At 40.1% G+C, this 19,741-nt stretch overlaps 1 protein-coding gene across 6 annotated transcripts in view; it reads right to left on the bottom strand.

Moving 5' to 3' along the window:
- Positions 1–5,818: 5,818 nt before the first annotated feature.
- tcf4 (transcription factor 4) overlaps positions 5,819–19,741 on the bottom strand; it is a 257,661-nt gene continuing 243,738 nt past the window's right edge. For 3 of the 6 annotated variants that reach the window (XM_080867580.1, XM_080867582.1, XM_080867583.1), the window contains 4 exons: positions 19,298–19,463; positions 16,202–16,431; positions 15,209–15,356; positions 5,819–12,748 (listed from right to left, as the gene is read on the bottom strand). In XM_080867580.1, coding sequence (XP_080723706.1) covers positions 12,700–12,748; positions 15,209–15,356; positions 16,202–16,431; positions 19,298–19,463 — 593 coding nt within the window. In that variant the 3' untranslated portion in view covers positions 5,819–12,699. Of the gene's footprint in view, positions 12,749–15,174; positions 15,357–16,201; positions 16,432–19,297; positions 19,464–19,741 lie in introns of all 6 variants that reach the window. The other 3 variants (XM_080867581.1, XM_080867584.1, XM_080867585.1) reach the window with 2 other exon arrangements.

The following is a 19,741-nucleotide window of genomic DNA, read 5'->3' on the forward strand; positions in this document are numbered from 1 at the left end:
GTCCGCCACTGGCAGGGGAAGTGGTGGTAGGGGAAGATAGGCCTCCATACCTTGGAGGGCCTGAGATGTCCCCAGAGAGGTGGCGCCTGACACCCAACCTGACATATAGACACAGACATACAGGCACACACAGACACAAACATCCATTCCCACCCTCATGCTCTCATATGCACTTACTCCACACTCAACCAACGTGGAGACAGACATAAAGAGACGCTGTACACACGATCACACTCCCCAAGCGTACTCTACAAACCGGGTCTAGGTACCCTTGCCCCTGGAGGGGGGGGAACTGCACCCAGACCCAGGTGGTGTTACCCTTTTCCCTGCGGTGGGGGGAGGCAGACCGCCCCGACTCCGCAGCAGCAGGTAGGCCCCACACTCCAGACCGCAGTCGGACGGCCAACTCCTCCTCCTAGTCCTAGCCCCCCTGCTCCAGCAGGTCGCAGAGAATGGGGGTGAGAGAAGACTCCAAACCTCCCTCCACCCGCTCATTGTAGTGTTGATGCATGTGTGTTCTAAGGTGCATTTAAAACCCAGGAGGGCTTGGAGCTACCTGCCAGAGAGCAGCAGGTAAGCGCATGGTCCCTCCTGCTGGCCCTCAATGTCTACGTGTATTTAACATTGAGAGGTGGGCAACGACGCCAGGGGTGGGGTGTACACCCTGATGGTACTTTGGATTCCGTGTATCGTGCCCACCCCCAAGATCCTATATGTATGTGTAATGAGAGTGTGAGTAATGTGAATGTCTAAGTTGTGGAATAAAATTGAGGCAGAGGCAGCCAGAAGGGGACAGGGGGGGGGGGTAGCCTCCTCTGCACCCTGGTGACATACCCCTACTCCAAGGTCCTGCATGTGTGGGTGGTTGTGATGGAGCGGGAAGAGGGAGGCAGCTGGAGATGGGGAGGGAAGGAAGGGAGGGGCAGGTGACCCCTCCCTGGGGCCAGCTCCCCCGCTGACCCCAGTAGGTACCCCCATACTCCGCGACCCACCAGGGAAAGGGGGCCCAGGCCCATCCAGACCGGGGCCCCAGATCACAAATTTTAAAGGACCAGATTTCAAAGCACTGTATTTATTGATTTGTATAGATATCACAGTTTGCAATAAACAACCATCTCTGTGGAGGGATTTTGAGTTTTTTTTACTTTTTGTTAACTAGGTAGGTCACTTGAAAACAGATTACTCAGGACTGAGATAAAATACGGCTTATGTGCAATGGAAGAACAAAACTGTTATTTTTCAAAAATAAGTTGTAAGTGTGATTGTAAATGACGAGGGTCATGAAAATGATTTGCTCTGAGTTTCTGCTGACTGTGTTTTCCACTGAAAATTTATATTCTGACTCAATGTCTTTGTGAAAATCAAAGAGATACAGCAGTACTTTCATTTGTGGTATTACACAGATCCCCATCTGTTTGTGTACTCACAGCCAGTATTCGTAGTAACAAGGGTATTTATCAACTCTACATTTTTAATAATCAATAGGCATGTAAGATACAAAGTAGGAATCAGACTTTCTCTTCATCAGTCAGCATTTCCTGTAATCTTAACTGTGAATCCTTCCTTGTACTCAAGCCTACTGTTGCAACAAGTTCCAACATCAATACAGTCTATTCTAAAGGTCACTCTTGGCAATTCCTGAATGACTAATCTATAGCTGCACCTCCACAGGGCATGCTGTAAAGTATGAGGTCACAAAACCCAGTGACAACTAAGATGCCCCCCCCCCCCCCCCTTTCTTATTGTTTCTGTTGAGAAAAGTCTAACAAGAGCATTTAGGCAACCATAAATACCTGAGGGTGTTCCTATAGAAAAATTATAGAAAAAAATAATTCTATAATAGTTGGGATACTGTGTTAAATATAAATAAAGACATAATGTAATGATTTTCAAATCACAGAGCACATGTTAAACGTGGTGAAGTTCCTAGACATTTGGGAGAAAAAAAGATATGCTCTGACCTTTAGATGAAAACCTTCACATATAGAGGAACACTGAAGACATCATTTAACCAAAATATGTGGATTTACTGAGAAAATAGACGTTTTGAGCCATTTTGCATCTCTAGATGCTGCTGGTTATGAAAGACATTCCACTAGTGTAATTTTGGTCATGTTTCATTTTGTTCCTGATCTTCTCCTTGATGAAACTTTTTTATTGGATATTGACTAATATCAAAACAACTTTCCCTGCAGCATCGGGTAAACTGACGTCAGTACCTGTTGCTTGTAGGCACAAATAGATGAAACCGCCTCAGTGAGTCAAAACAAAAGCGTCACACTGACTGGTGCTGAAAGTGCTGGTTATTGCTGAGGCATCATCAGTATCATCAGCTCAGGAGGAAATCCCTGCACCTTTGCAACTGGCTCCTCTAAAACTGACGTGATGGAGAACCTCTCCAGGCCTTTTTAAACAAGCTGGAAACTTAAAGCGTTAGTGTCAAGTGGGGTCTTCACATACACAATGAATTAAAGAGAAATTCCAAAAGAGTGAAAGTGAACACGAGGAATGCATTTTATGTGTTTCAGGAGCAGCAGTGTGTACATGTGCAAACCCTGTTTTTCATCTCTAGACTGGAAAATTTACTGAGTAACAGGCTAAAAATAGCCAGTATAGACACCACAGTCCATCATGCAGCAATGCAGCCAGTCATGTCGTTTATGTAATCTGTGGTATCAAGTGTGCATAAAGACTTTTGTCTTTAGCCATTGAGACAGGGCCTCCTCCCGGGTAGTGTGACGCCCTGGGTGGGGAAAAGTGCAAACCAAATGAACAAAAGTCCTTCTCAACCTTTAATGTAACACATGATTAATTTAAGTCTTTAACAGCATTGTGTTAATTTAGTTATGCTGTGATGGTTATTGTAGTTATTTGGCTTTTAAACTCTGACTGCTGTAGCTGTATTTTGGTTAGTAACAGTGTCAACCCTCTCTCCAGTAACTATGGATTACAGTGCAGAATTTAACATTTTGTTTTACTGCATTTTTCTATTTTTCTCTTTGCTGCACATGAAAGAAAACAGTGGCTGGAGAAGCTTTATTCTTTACAGGATCATATTTTATGATTTACATTAACAAATCATAATTGTTCATTACAGTAAATAAGCTTTAAATAACAGATTAGCACTGGGAACTCTATGTGCTAGTATTTTATTATAATTTGTAGTGATTTGCTCATTTAAGTTTATGTTGTGCAATCAACAAATATAAAATCACATTAAAATGTTCATCAAAAGGAAAGATACTGTCATAGTGACAATAATGCTATCATAGTAGCAAAATATCTATAGAAGGAACGGGTGACTGATATGAAACTAGTGTTTGTCATTGTATATCAGTATACTAGTATACTAGACTACAGGTAACTGTGGAAGAGAAGCAAAGTAGTATATTTGTATGTACAAATGTACGATGGCTTGTTTAACATATAGGAGCTATCAGCTGCATGTCATACGGCTTCCAAACTATGAAGAAAAAAAGCAAAGCTTTGAAAGCACCGTGTTATCAAAATTGCACATTTATTGCTACAGAACGGTCGTGAACATGAGCCTCATTGAATCATTATAAGATGAGAACCAGCAGGCAGGACTGTCAGGCTTGCATGAAGGAGAATAAAACCCTCAGCACAGACATCAAAACCTATTCCCCAATATTTCCACTGATCTGGAATAACAACAACATGCACAGCAAGTGTAACAACATCAAGAGCAAATAAGCAGACAAGAAAAGATGAAGGAAACACCAGAAAGTGCAATCAAAGACAGACTCTTACCTCTTGCATTTCTTTGTCTTGCAGGAAGGAACGTGACTGCTGTGTTTTTATGTTTTTTAAATTTTTGTTTCTTGCTGTGAAAGGCGATATCTCACCGTTGTCACTAACGTCAAATGTTCAAAAAAAAGAAACCTATTTCAGTAAAACCTTCCTTACACTTGAATGGATGATGTAAACTTTTTCAATAATTGGCTTGAGAACATTTACTTTTCACTTTTTTAGGTATAAAAGATTTGCCCCTCCAGAAATATATTCCAATTTATAAATAATTTAGCTTAAAGTTTACCTCTATTACAGGATGTGCTTCATCTGCTTGAGAGAAAAAGAGAAAAGATGCTGTGAAAAAAGCCCAAGCACTGGCAAAAGGGCAATTATGCTTTATGAATTTAGTTTATCTTCTCTGCCTCGTCACTGAAGTACAGCAAGAAAAAACATACGTTTACTTGTAAGTTTACTTTACTTATTGTAATACTGAAAAACATGATCTACTGAGTGAGAAGGTGAATGTGAAACATTGTATGTGCTTGTTTGTACTGCTGAAAACTACAAAGCAAAGCATACTGTGTGTCACATAAACAGTTCCATGATATTTATAATATATGTTCCATGATACATTAAATCTGTGTTTTGGGTCCAAAAAGTATATCTTGGTTTCAGACCCTTAAATTATTCCTTAGATTTCACCCAGGCCGAAATACAAGACCGTGACTGCATCGGAACCTCAGCTTGAAAGGGAAAATTTGTTGGCCAGTGGTTGCTGACAGGCTCACTTGTGGTTGCTTTGGTCACTAGCAGATTGCCACGGTCACCTTTAGTTTGCTTTGAAAAGGCTGACTAGCCTGTACACACTTGGCAACTGCTCACCGAGTGGTAGAGACACAACCTGTAAACAGATAATGTTTATAGAAAAGTTTGAAATAAGGGTTCACCTTTTGAAAGATGTTCGTTGTAATAATAATAATGGCTTGGATTTATATAGCGCTTTCCAAGGCACCCAAAGCGCTTTACAATGCCACTATTCATTCACACACTGGTGGAGGCAGCTACAGTTGTAGCTACAGCTGCCCTGGGGCAGACTGACAGAAGCGAGGCTGCCATATCGCGCCATCGGCCCCTCTGGCCAACACCAGTAGGCGGTAGGGTAAAATGTCTTGCCCAAGGACACAACAACCAGGACAGAGAGCCCGGGGATCGAACCGGCGACCTTCTGGTTACAGATGTGCTTGGTGGAGAATTGCAAATATAAGTGTGGTCTGAGTTCACTCCAAGCTCTTTCTAAATGCATATTTCACCCAAATAAACATTTCTCCACATGCCTGGTGGTAAATATATGGCACTATCTGACACCCAGATATAATGTTCATTATGTCTTCAGCATTGGGTTGTGTTGTGTTTATTAGGCAGGTGTAGCAATAGGAATGTTAAATTAGGACATTGTGGTTTCCGCAGTAGTTAGCATTAAGAGCTGTTTGTTGACCTGCAGCTACTGCTTGTATCCAGCTTGTCAAAAGTCCTGTCCGTTTAGTGAGGTCATCAGGTTTCAGCAAGGTCATGACTGCTATCAGCAAACACTGGCTGACTCAGCTGTAATTGTAAACAGATAGCTAGCTAACTTTAAAATGGTAGAAGGTGTAAGTTTTGATGGTGCTACTCTATTCTTTATGCTAAGCTAGGTTAAAAGGTTTTTCTGTAGCCAAAACTCCGTAGGTATGAATAATTTTAACACTACACAGTTACTTTATTTCAGAGGGTAACTTCCATACATTAAAACCCCCAAAATGTAATTTGAGTGTCTATGAATTAAAAGATGTTTAAAGCTGTAGTTCATTATTCACGGTAACAAATGCACTGGATTGCTTTTTTTAGGTTGCAGGACACACTCAGCATCCTGGCACATAAGCAAATAGGTCATTTTGTACCATAAACCTTATCGAATACAACTTGAGGACAGCTGTGTTCAACAAAAGTAACTTGTGACATACGAAAAAGCTTTGAGTGATGACTGCTGGAGATAAATAATCAGACTGTTTCCAAATTAGTTCTGCAACATTTTACTCTTATGGAAAAAAAGATGATGACACTATGACATCAAAATGATCATACATTTAGGGGTTTTTAGAATTATTGATTGTACATTGTACAAAGAGCTAACTTATTGTACAAATACAATAACTATCATACACCTGGTAACACTTTGGATGCACAAGGATAAAACCGATAACCATCTTCTTACTGGATATGTGTGAAAATGTGTGCTAGGAATGGTTAGTTGGCACTTAACATCAGTGATTTCAACTATGAGCAAATAATCTGGAATTGACAGAAATCTTTTGATTTTCTTCTCATAGCACTGAACACTAAACTATCGCTGTCTGAAACAGATTTACTTCAGATTGTCTCAGAAATTAGAAAATCTCTTGGCTGTGCGCTCTTTTTCTTCATATAGGCCCTATTGAAATGTGAAATAACCTTTATGTGCCTTCATCAGCACAACACAACCAGCTAAAATACTAGTGTGGTTTTAGTAAGACAACTGCACTGATTTATGTATATGAAACTGATAAGACAGCATAAAGAAATTATCATAAATATTGTGAGGAATTATAAACATACTCTTTCTGGCAGTGGAAAAACTGATTGTTCATTTGCTATTTTCATTTATGATAAGTTATGCAGGAAGTTGTCTGGAAAAATGTTGAGTATATTTTTTTAAAATTCTTTTGAAACTGCTTTTTTCTATGATATAAATATACCAAAGTTATTGTGCTACTGATCTTGGCAAGTGCTCATCTGTGGAATATACCCAAATGCTCGCTTAGCCTTAGAGTTGTGAGAAAATAGAAAAAAGTTTCCTGGAAAAACAAAGGACAGGAGTGGCCATTTTGAATTCAACTCATTATTGCAGTAAAACTGGTACAGAGTAACAGATTACAAAGCTCATGGCACAGTCACTGAAAAAGAAATGAGGTGTGTATGTACAACAAGGAGGAAAAAGAAACAAAAATGTTAACATTTTGGCTAATAAGAACACCAGGGGTAACAAAAAATGAAGGTACTGTAATTCTGGAGATGACTTGATTATACAACAAAGAGAAAATATGAAATGAAGCATCGCAAAAATAACATTACTTAAAAAATACATGTAGCACTTGGACTGACAGATTCAATCCTTGTGTTTAACCTAGGTCCAAATCTGAGTAGCTTTTCCTGCTGACAAAAAGCTCAATTTCAATGGCAAACACTAGAAACAAATGACTGAAACTGCCTTGCACATCATCTGAGTTCTTTTTGGGGAAATAGCTGATACAATTATTTGCTGATGACCTGCTTCTTTATATTAGGCCTCAGTCACACTGGCCTCAAAGTCCGGTTGGCAACCTGGCAACCTCTGGTCAATAAGCAAAGTGGTTGCTGACAGCTGTTAATTACAATTGATCGCAAAGAGGACGCTGTACAAAAAAAAACTCCTTATGATTGCTTCAGTCGCCACAGTGCCTTGACTCAACTGTTGTTGTGATTTGGTGCAATATAAATAAAATTCAACTGACCTGAATAGATTGTCATGGTTGTCTGCAATTTGCATGGATGATGTGAACAAATCATAGTGAAACTTGCAAAAGTTATGCTTAACCTCTGCAACCAACATTATGTTTCCAAAATGCTCAACTTTGACTATAAATTCACATAGCTGTTGTTTGCATTGCACTTTCCACAGTTTTACTACCATTGGGCAAGTAGCTGGTGAGTCCACATCGTGGATCATGTAAACTACAACTACCACTGTAATCTGCTAGCAACCAACGCAACTACAAGGTTTTCAGTGCAACACCATAAAGCTCTTTGCAACCAGTTTTCCCTAGCAAATGCAAGAACTCTTGAGCAACCACTCTCAACTGGTTGGGGAATACACATTTTTTCTTAGTGATCTGTGGTTGCCAGGGAATTGCCAGCCAGTCTTTAGCCCCGTGTAACCGGAGCTTTAGCAAAGCTCCAATCTCTAAACAAAATGTTCCCGTTAATCTTGAATCAGGTGTTGAGGATCTTTTTTTTTCCATCCACATTTATATGCCATCATAAGGAAAATAAATGCACAGCAGTCAGAGCTGGCTCGCAACCTGGCGACAAAATCAGTGCATTTGTAAACACTCTTTGGGTACCTCAGTCAAGATTTCATCATCGCTTGTTTCAGATTTTCAATTCTTTTGTTATTGCAAAAATTAGAATTTTTATTTTTTAAGAAATTTTTAAAAAATTCCTTAAATCGCGCAAAATAAATGACTAACGTTGGCTCTAATACAAGTGATGCTTGGTGCAAGCGGAGACGACAGTTTGAGTTACACTTCAGATGTTGCCAACCAAAACCACAAACAGTACAGAGCACCACTGATCGAAACAAAAACTTGGCACCTGGCTACTGTAACCCGACGAATACGACCGCACTGAAAAGTCAAAACAAGTTCATCATCATGATCATCGTGTCTCACTGGCAAATCTTCACCCCACAGAAAATGATGGCTGATGGCTATTTACACACATCTCTGCGAAAAAATACAATTAAAAATGTAATGTCATGAGGCATGGAGAATTAATGTCATATCCCTTTCATGATTTCTGATTCCTCCCTCTAACCCTCAAAAATGCCCCCCACAGATATAAACATAATATTGAAAAATAATAAAAAAAACTGATTTCTGAACTTTTGACCTCACTACATTTTCAATGTGACACATTTTTTCAACACACACTGAATTTTACTTTTTCATCTTTTAACAAAAGAAAAAAACCAATACAACATATTTCTAAAACACAAAATAACAACAGTCTACATGTAAAAATATAACTTTTACATACACAATTTCAAAATAATGGTAAAGTTTGCCATTTTCTTGCATACAATTTACAAATGTCTGTGTGTTGTTGTTGCCTTGGATAGATAGCAGTGAATGGAGCTGATGGAACTCCGGTCCCATTTTGTCCTGCGCAGGGTGCCGTACTAGTCAGAGGGTGGCAACAACGGAGAATACAACGAAGTCAGTTGAAAATTTATAACACTGAGGGGCCTCGCCAACTTCCGCCAGTTCAGTCTTTGAGAAAAGAACTCCTTGCCAAGCAAACACTCCCTTTGCAACGGAAAATTAAAAAAATAACAGAAAACGGCACCCTCGTTATATATTGTATATATTTTTTGTACATTTATATATAGATTGATTTATTCAAATAGATTCTTTTCCAGTTTCCGTGCCTTCCTGTTGATTGGGTAGAATTTTAACCACGTCAAAATGACCACCGACAGTTAACAATGCTGCCAGATAGCGAATTGTGTTTTTTTGTGTTTGTCTTTTTTTTGTTGTTTTTTACATTTTCTGTAATAGACATGTAAACCAGAACAGACAAAAAAAAAGTAATAAGAGAAAAGATTCTTCTTATAAAAGAGAGCAAGAGAGAGAAAGAGAGAGGGAGGGGGAACAAAAAAGAAAATTAGTTTAACAACATACAACCACACACTTTGTACTGAAGACTACATTGGCTCATGGACAAGCCGATCAAATATTGATAAAAAGCTGATAAGCTATAATACAAGAAGAGACGCGTTGTTCACCATGGAAACAGGGTTGGGGCTCGGAACAGGAAAGTGGGGCTGGAGTTATAGAGGACTTTGGGGGATGGGGAGGACTGGGATGGGGGGTAGTCTTGCTAAATCAAGCATCTGTCCCATTGGCTTGAAGCCAGAACACGCTGTCTACTTACATATAAGCGTACAGTACATTAAATACAGTTTAGGTTTTTTTTTTTTTTATCCAAAAAAATACTTTTTTTTTTCCTTTTTAGCTTTTTTTAAATTCCCAGGTCTGGTAAAAAACCTGACTGCATAGAACCTAACGACTAAGAACAGGTTTCCCTAAGCTTGCATCCTATTAAAAGACCAGGTAAATGTCCTCCTCTGGCAACTCGAATGATATGAACTCTAAAAAGGCACATTGGTAGAAGTGTGAATGTTCAAATTGCATCTGTGGGACCGCTTAAGTGGGGCAAGAGGCTGGGAAAAGGGGCTATAGACTCTAGTTCAGGGCTCATAAGGCTAGGGTCAGCAGAGCACTGGGACTGGGGATTAAACATAGGCCTGGACTTAGAGGGGTTCAAACCGTGGTTCAAACTGGTGTGAAGGGGGACTTCCAGACTTACACCACAATTCTTGCAGATATTCTCAGTAGCTTTGATTTATCTACTAATTCCAATTCTCACTTAGGTGGTCATAACCTTCGACATCAGGATTTTTCCTGTTCCTTTTCTCATCTACGACTATCAAATCAAGAAACATGGCATAGAACTGAACACACTTTGAGTACAGAGTAAAGTAACATATTATTGGTTGGACTTTCAAACTGGAATTAGCAGCAATTAGCTGCACTTAACAGGTTCATAGCTGTTAAGTGCAGCTAATTGTAGCTAATGCTAAAGACAAAACCGGTAAAACCTGAAACCTTCCTCATTCTGGTAGTTGCAGATATAAGCCAGAGTCGGCCCATATTTGTTTCTCTGGTGCAGAAGCACCAACTGTGCTGTGACAGAGTTGTTGTGTTGGAACATGACCAGGTGCTAAAACTGCTACTTCGGTGTGCAGTTTTCCCCGGTCCAGTCAGGGAATCTGGGTGGTCATTGTTTCAAACAGGCCTTCTGATCTAATCTAAAAGCTATTCAAAATGCTGGCAGTCATCAATGTAACACCAAGTCTGGCAAAACAGCTCAATTTTTCATTGTCATCCCCTCCTCCCTCCCCCAACCCCATCCACACTGTTTAAAAGATAGCATCCACAACTGAAGCACTGTCAAATGCATGCCAAACCAACAGGCTACCCCTAAACACCAATTGGAAGCACTAACGTCACAAGCCACAAAACCTCTGCTTTCCCTATCCGCCACATCAGCACTGCAAATAGTTTCTTAACGTCTTTATCCTTATAGGAAAAGGTAAGTTGTGAAAACTACTTTTGCCTATGGACGAAAGGTCAAAATGCACACAAGGCCACAGAGTTGTTCCCAGCCAGCAAGTGTCAATTGGAAAGTCCCCCCTACTCAAGCTCTCTGAATTTGGAGGCTGGGTTAGATATTTAGGGCTAAGATCAATCAGGAAATGAGGGAATCAAATGACTCAAACACGGGAATGGTTTCACAACTGCTGCTTGCACCCTTGAAAAGAATTATACACCCCTTGCCCTGATGACTGTTCCCTTACTTCCCCTGCAGCGTCATTAGTCATTGAAACCAGTGGATTCTCTGCTTTTCCTTTTCTCTCCCTCTAGCTTTTAATCCCCTTCATACCAACTCTCAGAGTTCAGGCCTTCAGGGAATGTGCTAATCATGGAATAGAATTCACTCCAGTGATCAGGCCAGCTCTAAACCACTTCGTCAATTGAAAAATCTTTCCTGTCATCTGTCCGTCCCCTCAACCATCTGTTCAGCAATCCTTAGATTTCAGTAACAGTCTGGATTCCACTCTCAAACTTTGTCATTGGATAGCTGACAAAAGACTGATTCAGAATGTTTGCTCTACAGCTCTTTCTGTAAATTGAACCCACAACAACAATCTAAAACGAGGATGCCATGAAAGCCTTTCCTTCCTGCCACATTTAACAGTACAGTTTTCCTATTTCTGCATCATTTTGCTTTTCTGTCTATCCATTGTAATTCGTCAATATTCCCCAGTCCCTCTGGAGTCACTCGCTGATTGACTGATTCAGTGATTGATTCCCTTAAGAACTCTCTTCCTCCCAGTAGATACACACGGGTCATTTGGGTATAAATATCCTGGCTTTTGGATTTGTGTTCACACAATAACTTTACACGAGTTTACAGTCTCCAAAAACTCAATGTGTGCACCAGCAAGGAGCACTAATGTTCAGGTTCTTTTACACTGACAATGCAAATGTTTGCACTTTGTAAGGGAATGCATTAGAAAGGGAAGAAGTCGTAACTTCTTGTTGGCCCTGCTTCTTTCTAGATGCCTCTGATAGTCAAGCATTGGCAAAAGTTTTCATTCAAATCAGTCAGCAATTCAAGCACCTCTGAAAAGCTGCATGATTGCAACACATTTGGTGCCCTAATGTTTTCTTCATTTTGATTTATAGTTGGAAATTTGCTTACTGTTTGTGTCTGAGTATGCAGCCTGTGTTCATTTCTTAGTTTTGTTTCCTTTGTTTCTCCGTGTGTATCTATCTGACTGGTTTGCATCCAAGAGGAGATCAGGCACAGCTTCATCCACAGTGTGGCGTTAGATTGCCATTCAGTCAGAGATGCGCTGGAGCTGCATTCAACAACAGCTGCGCAATGTTGCTTTTGTTACAAAAAATCTCTTTAAACACTTTGTGATATGTTTTGTGTCATTCTGAACATCCCTCCCCAACCCCTTCCCTCCTCACTGCCCGCGTGCAGTATAAATTTTTTATTATTTTTTCCTTTTCTCATATATATATATATATATATATAATTATATATATATATATATATACTATATATATTTATATAGAACCCTTTTGTTCTTTAAAACTGGGAATGCTGATAAAACATGTAGCACAAGAAGAAGTTTCTTCGATGGTGTGATTCCAAAGACTTGTCCATTGCTGTCACTTTGTGTCAAAAGCTGCCGCTTCATAGCAGCCATGTCACAGCGGCATTTTTTAGGTCTCCGCAAAGAAGCATTCAGTTCACTTCAGCTGGAGATGCAAAGTGACGAAAGCAACTAACGTGACTCTGCAGTTTGTGTTCTTGATAGAAGAAGGAGACGATGACAAAGAGGAGGGTCAGAGACGACAGACGAGAGGAGAGGAAAAGGCTGATCTGATTGGTCAGGTTAGGGTTCCAGAGAAACTGATTGGTCAGGCTGAAGCAACAACAGTTTTGATTGATTGCCAGGTTGTCATGGAAATGCCTTCAGAGGAAGTGGTCACTCATCATCTTGATGAACTCTGGCACCTTGGACCTGGAGAGACAATGAAGGAAAAAACAGACAAATAAGCCGATACTGATATCGGAAAGACCAGAGAATACTACTTTTAGTAAAAGTACATATTTTGATGATTATGACTAATATGATTCATTCTGAACCACCTAGAAATTTTTATTCCCAGGATGTCAAATATTGCAGTTTTGTCAAAGCTGCTGCAACCTTAAAGCTATGAATCAGGTGCAAGTACCGTGATTCAACAAACTGATGGTACTAGTGAGACTGGGATGACTTCCAACACATACTGTGTGTTATTAAATGGTAAATGACTTGTATTTGTATAGCGCTTAACTTAATCCCTAAGGACCCCAAAGCGCTTTACACTACATTCAGTCATCCACACATTCACACACTGGTGATGCCAAGCTACATTGTAGCCACAGCTGCCCCGGGGCACTTCTGACAGAGGCAAGGCTGCCGGACACTGGCGCCACCGGGCCCTCTGACCACCACCAGTAGGCAACGTGTGAAGTGTCTTGCCCAAGGACACAACGACTGAGACTGTCCGAGCCAGGGCTCAAACCGGCAACCTTCATTAAAAGACGAACTGCCAACTCTTGAGCCACGATAGCCACGTGGCATTAAGCCCAATGGCAAAGTGCAGTCTTTCAGTGCGAAGGGTTAATGCTCTCAAAGTTGAATTTTTATTAACCTAACCAGGTAATTTTGGTATCTACTAAGAAGTAAGCGAAAGTAAAAAGCAGTTCAAACGGAAATGAATGTGCATAAAATGTGAACTTTATCCTCCTGACTGAGAAATTTATCCACCTCCTATCAAACCTCCTACTGCAGACCTCTCAGATCACTCTTTTAAAGGCAACTGCCGCTTCAAGGCACAGGTGCTAATGGAAACAATGTGCATAATCTTGCAGTGGTAGCAATATTGGAGAGAACAGCAGTATTTGATTCTGTGGGAAAAGCTTTTTGCCAGATAGCTTTTGTGCATTTTTCCCTGAGCCTATCTGAATCTGAATGACAATAGCAAGTCCAATGTCCAAGGCTCTTAGTTATTGCCGAGCAGCAACAAATGTTTGAAAACTTACAGATGTCCCTCAAAGAGGGGAATTTTTATAGAATTCATTCACTGACTTCTGGATGTCAGAGTTTAATTAATAGAAACAAGTTTCCAGTTCATAAATACGTTATTATACATTTTCTTTACATAGTTTATTGGAAAGTTTACTGGGAATAAACAGAGGCCAAAGGAGCTCAACTCATAGTTAATGATCAGAAATGTAAAACAAGGAGGAAGTCAGAGTTTAATATATTCATGCAAGTATTCTTAGCCTACTATATTCAATGATAGATACTATACACTGACAATAATACACATAAATGTTTTGGTGCATCTGGTTCATCCCACTTAAAGTTACCAGAGTCATGATTGTGCTAAGAAGGTGAAGTGTATAAATAATTCAGTGAAGGTGTTATTTTATTTCCTTCACTGCAAATTCTTTGTAGAGAAACTGTGGTTTTGTCTTAGGTGACGCCTCCTCCTCATCAAACACCTTTACTACTTCAAGGCTACAGAACTTCAGTAAAGAAGCTCACTTACACATTAAAACATGCAAACACAAAAGCAATGTGACTGTACGACACAAGTCCAATTCAAAAACAGTGACAAACACACAATCACACATTAAAAATCGCACTTACTGCCAATCTGTTGTTAATGTGTACCCAGACCAGACAGAAACTCTCTCATGTGCTTGGCTTCTGTTTTTAGTCAGCCTAAATATGCTCTGTTCTTCAAATTCAGTCAAATAATGGGAGATTTGATTCACATGCTGTCTGTGTAAGTTGTAACCTTTTAAACAACAATTCTGCTTTTTGCCATCTGAAAATTAATAATATAAAAACCAAAATATAAAAAAATATGTGAGTGCAGTTCAGGAACCAATTTATTTCAATCTCAGGCTCATTGTTTTGTTTTTAAATTCAAGCTCATAAAATCGAGTGATTAAATCGATGATTCAGTGTGGACATATTAGATTTTACAGCTTTTATTCTGGGAAACCAGCAGATCCCATTAAAACTAATGTTATATTTCTAGTTGTGGTGTGAGGACAAAGAGATTTCTCATGTTGTATTGTAATGCTTGAAATAGTTAAAAAGTACACAGACAGCACATGAAGGAATGGCAGGCATGTGATGAACAAATTATAACTTGCCATGCGTGGAGACAGCCCTAAAAACAGAAACTTCCAATTTATTAACTAAAAGCCAAAACACAAAAATTGCCTTCACACTACTTTATTGTCGCTGCATGCATGTTTTTTCTGCTTGTGATTTGTGATGAGATTCTTTCAATTATATTTTTGCACTGTTTTTTTGAATGACTGATTCTCTGGTTTGAGTTAAAGGTACAACAGCAGATTAGTTTATAAGTGAAATCTTCTGACCATTCAGGGGGGAGGAGATGTTGCTGCGTTTTACATTTGTCCCATGGGGTTCGGCCCATCACCCATGGCGGCGGCGGAGTGGTGCGCTGCGGCCAGTGAGAGGGAAGTCCCGTCTGATGTCACGGTGACCTTCTCCTCCTCGCGGCGCTTCAGACAGGCTGCCTTTGGGTTCAGGTTTCGCTCTGGACAGAAGGAGACAGAGAATGGTTTTCAGGTGTTTTCTCTTATGTCCGTTACTCAGTGAGGTTTCTCCTTCAGCTGGATTCATCGATCCCCACAGACTGATGGCAAGAACCCAAAACTATGGTCTAGAAGAACACAATCAACAGGTGCTACTACTGCCCTCTCCTGGAGACCCTGGGACACTACATTTATATGTGTTATCACCTAAACCTGTCAGAATCAAATCGTGCTTTTATCTGACGGAAACATCTGGATATCTCAGGGATTTTCTTTTAGAAACCTTATATTTGTAACTGGGATATGGTTGAAGCCTAATTCAATCATGGTAAACTGCTTAAAACATATTTCTTTTGCCTTTTTTTTTTAAACCAAGAAGTAACACAGTTCTCTCAGACACAGGCATTTTCAAGCATGTTTTCAGTTGTTTCTTTCCAAAAAGGCCTCTAGTTAGTTAGTAGTTTTTCATGCTATTTGTTGTGAATAAGACATATATATGAAAGCAGTTATATCTTTTAAGAAGAGGGTTCAAGGTCACTGACAGTTTTATTTGTTTATTTTCAGGTTGTGTGACAGGAATAAATGAAAACTTCTTATCTGCTTTATACAAATTAAATTACAGTCAATGAGACCATAAACTCATCAGGAAAGTCATTACTGAGATCACAGAGCAAGCGAGCTGAAGGCAGGTTTTCTAATACACTTTAACACAGGTTTAAATGACTTCCTCATTGGCTTCACTTTTCAGACCTGGAAGTTATATCCATATTTTATTACCACTCTATTTCCTAAAATACATACAAGGCAAATGTACGTGCTGTAATGCAGTGCTTCACTTGAAACCAACCTCGGACTTGTTGTTCCAGACTGAGGATGACAGCCACGGCCTGGTGCAGGATCAGCAACTTTGTCTGAGGTTTGTCGCTCTTCAGGTGCAGCTGGACCATCCTGCCCAGCTCCTTGAACGCCTCGTTGATGTCGCGGACACGAAGACGCTCCCGTGCGTTGTTGGCCATCCTTCGCTCCCTCTCTCTCTCCATCTTCTGCTCTGGAGTCAGGTCCTCATCGTCATTGTTGCTACAGAGACCAACGATGAAGACAAGGACGAGAAATGGAAGAAGAAGCAGGGGATGAAGGTGGGAGAAGAGGAGAGCGAGAAGGAGGATTTGAAGATGAAGGTGGTGTTTGCATACCTGTCTCGTTTTAATACAAACCTACAGTGCTGCAGGTTTGCAGAAGCAAGGTTACAACAACAGCAGGGTTTGGGAACAGACACCATGCTGGGCTGCATTCTGGCAGTTTCAAGGGCTACTCTGTTTTTTATTTACTTTGTCACATATTCTCTGCTTGATGTGGGGTCACATCAAGAAGCAGTTTGAAGATAATTCTTGAAATAAAGAAGACTAACATGGAAAAAACAGAAAAAAAAATTGCTGACATGGAACTCTGTTTACTTTGCTTGCCCTCTTAAATCCACTAGGTAAATCAAATTCAAATTTTATTTGTCACGTACACAGTCATACACAGTACGATATGCAGTGAAATGCTTAGACATAAAAAGACAAAAACATAAAAAGCTAATAATAGTGGCTCACAGTAATAACAGAAATCAATCTGATGCAGTGCTGGTGGGAGAGACTTTCTTCAGCAGCATGCACACAGACTGCTGTTTGCACAGCAGCACTAACTTGATTAACTCTCCCACTCAGCACTGGGATCATCTGGTCATGCTACTTCCATATCACTTTTGGTAACTCATCAGAAGGTATTTGTGTTTTAAAGCACACATTGTATATACAGCACCTCTTCAACAGAGTGACAATGAAGGCTCTTTTAGTCTTCAAGATGTTTTATGTATCTAAAATCAATCCAGAATAACTAGATACATAACATACAATGTATATATTATCAAAGCCTGGAATATTCCAGGCCTGGATATTTTCTAACTGGCTGTCACTAGCTAAGCTAGTTTATTTGGTGGTTAACAGTAAAACAAAACTGCCTTATTACTTGATCTCTGCAGTGGTTATGAGACTGACAAGTCTCCTAGCATCCTCGTGATTGTTTAAGCGTTCTTACCTTTGAAAAATATCTATAAGTCAGGTTTGTTAGGCTAGAAACAACTCGCATCTTAAATACAAACTGAATAAAGTTTGTGTTTCCCTTCAGGGACTGAAAAAGCAGGCAACACTGTACACGGGGAGTGACTCTGATGTGTCACAGCACAACAACAGGTAGACATGGGAAAATCTGTGGCTTAAACAGACGGTCAAATTTGAGAGTGTTTGGTATATAATGAAAACATCCACAAGGTGCTAGTCTCAATGAGCTGAGGAGACAGACACAGAGGTGTGGTTAGTAGGGGTGTCTGATAATCTTCTGGGGTGCAATAACAGTCAAAATAATAACAACTTTTACCACAGATTTTTTTAACTCTTGTGATCACGTGATTTGTTGTGCATATGGTTGCCTGGATACAAAGCTGGTGACTTCAACTTGGGGCTAAAGGGCGTTTTCACAAATCTCTGCCTTCTGCTTTCTGTCACTTTGAACCCTTTCAGGACACTGGGTCACTCACTGCTGTTAATCATGTGCCATGCTGCATTCTGCTGACAACATGAGAGTGAGCGAGTTTATAAGAAGATAATAAGAAAGAGTGCTTAGTTTATGTCGAGAAAGACAATCAGATATATATATCGTTTTTTTTAAGTAGGCAATCCGTGCAATTCCTCTGCAAAGATGCACCGAATAATCGGACTGCACAACCCTGCTGGTAGAAATTATATTTTTATGGTAGTTTGAGTTAGAAGCTATACAAATGTGTGCTTTCCTGCTGGATCACATGACAATATGTTCCCAAACCCTGTAAAAAAGCATCAGTTAAAAAAAAAACAAGTATTATGTTCCTCATCTTCATCTTCAAAAACCTTCAGTATCATCAACCTCATAATTATCAACATGACCGCCACCATCATGTACAAATTTCTGGGTTTAGGATCCAAATGTTTCCGATTGAGTTGTCCTCCAGGTGAAAAGAAACCACAATAAACATCTTGTTTATCTTTGGAGGGCTGAAGGCTGCTCCACTGTATCCAGGACGGGAAAAAACAACAACACTTTCTATCGCTTCATATTTTGCTTGCTTAAGTGTTTACATCCATAATGAGTAGGTTTCACACCTTTAAAACATTAAGCTTTCTCGCCAACAGCAAGAATATCCATAAGTGTTTTCATTGCAGTTGATTTCCCGACCCTGACACAGCGAGACAACACTTCTTTGAGAATATTGACTGCTGGCTCTACTCTGGTGTGTGAGAAACAGTTAAAACCAGGCTCAAGACCATGGAGAGACTGACGGGATCAAACAGGAGCTGCATGTCCACCAGGAACCTCTGCTCCTCCCTCAACAGCGCTGTAACTTAACCAGCCGCTCAGTTAAAAAGGGAGATGCCAGGTGAACACGGACTCAAAGTCTCGTTTTTTACCGAAATATTTAGCTGCTTCTCAACACACTTGGTCACCTCATCAAAGTCCAGAGGCTGGTTCCCAAAACACTCAAAGCTTTAAGTCCTTCTCTGTGGTCCTTTTCCAAAAAGTGACAAAAATACTTTAAATTAAGTAAATATTTAGGGGAAGTCAATTATTTAAGGTAAAAAGATATAATAAAACACAAATAAGAATTCTTCACATTGATTTTTCATGTATCTAGCTAGTTTTTTCCACCTTGAAACCTGCTATTTGAGCATTTTATTACTTCTGCTTTATCCCATATTGGTCACATTGTGGTTTATAATTTCAGCATGCTCTATTTTTGTCTTGCTCTTTATCAATGACACAGGAACCAGAGAGGTCTCCGAGCGCTGAGGTATTTTGGGAAAATGCGTGTCCCAGCCCAGCTGAGGGTTTTGATGGAAGCGAACGCCTAAGAGGTTGGCGGGGTTACCTAGATCTTGACCTCTCAATAGATTTGAGCTCCTTGCTGTCGGGGTCCTCTTTCTTGGTGTCCAGGGGCTTCGAGTCCTGCAGGAGGTTCTCGTCTCCTTCGTCCTCAGACTTGATCTCCGAGCTGACGGAGGAGGTGCTCTGGCCCTGAAGGCCTCCGGACAGAGCTGCAGGAGAAGAAATGAGAAGATGGGAGGGGTTAAATGGTGCAAACAGGTAAACGCATATGAGCCCGGTACACAGGTATACAGCTGGCAGAATAAATAAATGATTGGTTGCCAGAAAGAGCCAGAATGTGCCAGTTTGTGAAGGGAATAGTAAACTTTGATATATGAAATTATAATTTTAGGGGTAATCTCTTGCATGGAATAGCATTTCTTTGCTTGACAAGATTTTATTCATTTATTTATTTACAGCTCATTTTAGGATAATAATCTAAACCCAC

The sequence above is a fragment of the Rhamphochromis sp. 'chilingali' genome, assembly GCF_963969265.1.
Source record: "Rhamphochromis sp. 'chilingali' genome assembly, chromosome: 2".
NCBI lineage: Eukaryota > Metazoa > Chordata > Actinopteri > Cichliformes > Cichlidae > Rhamphochromis > Rhamphochromis sp. 'chilingali'.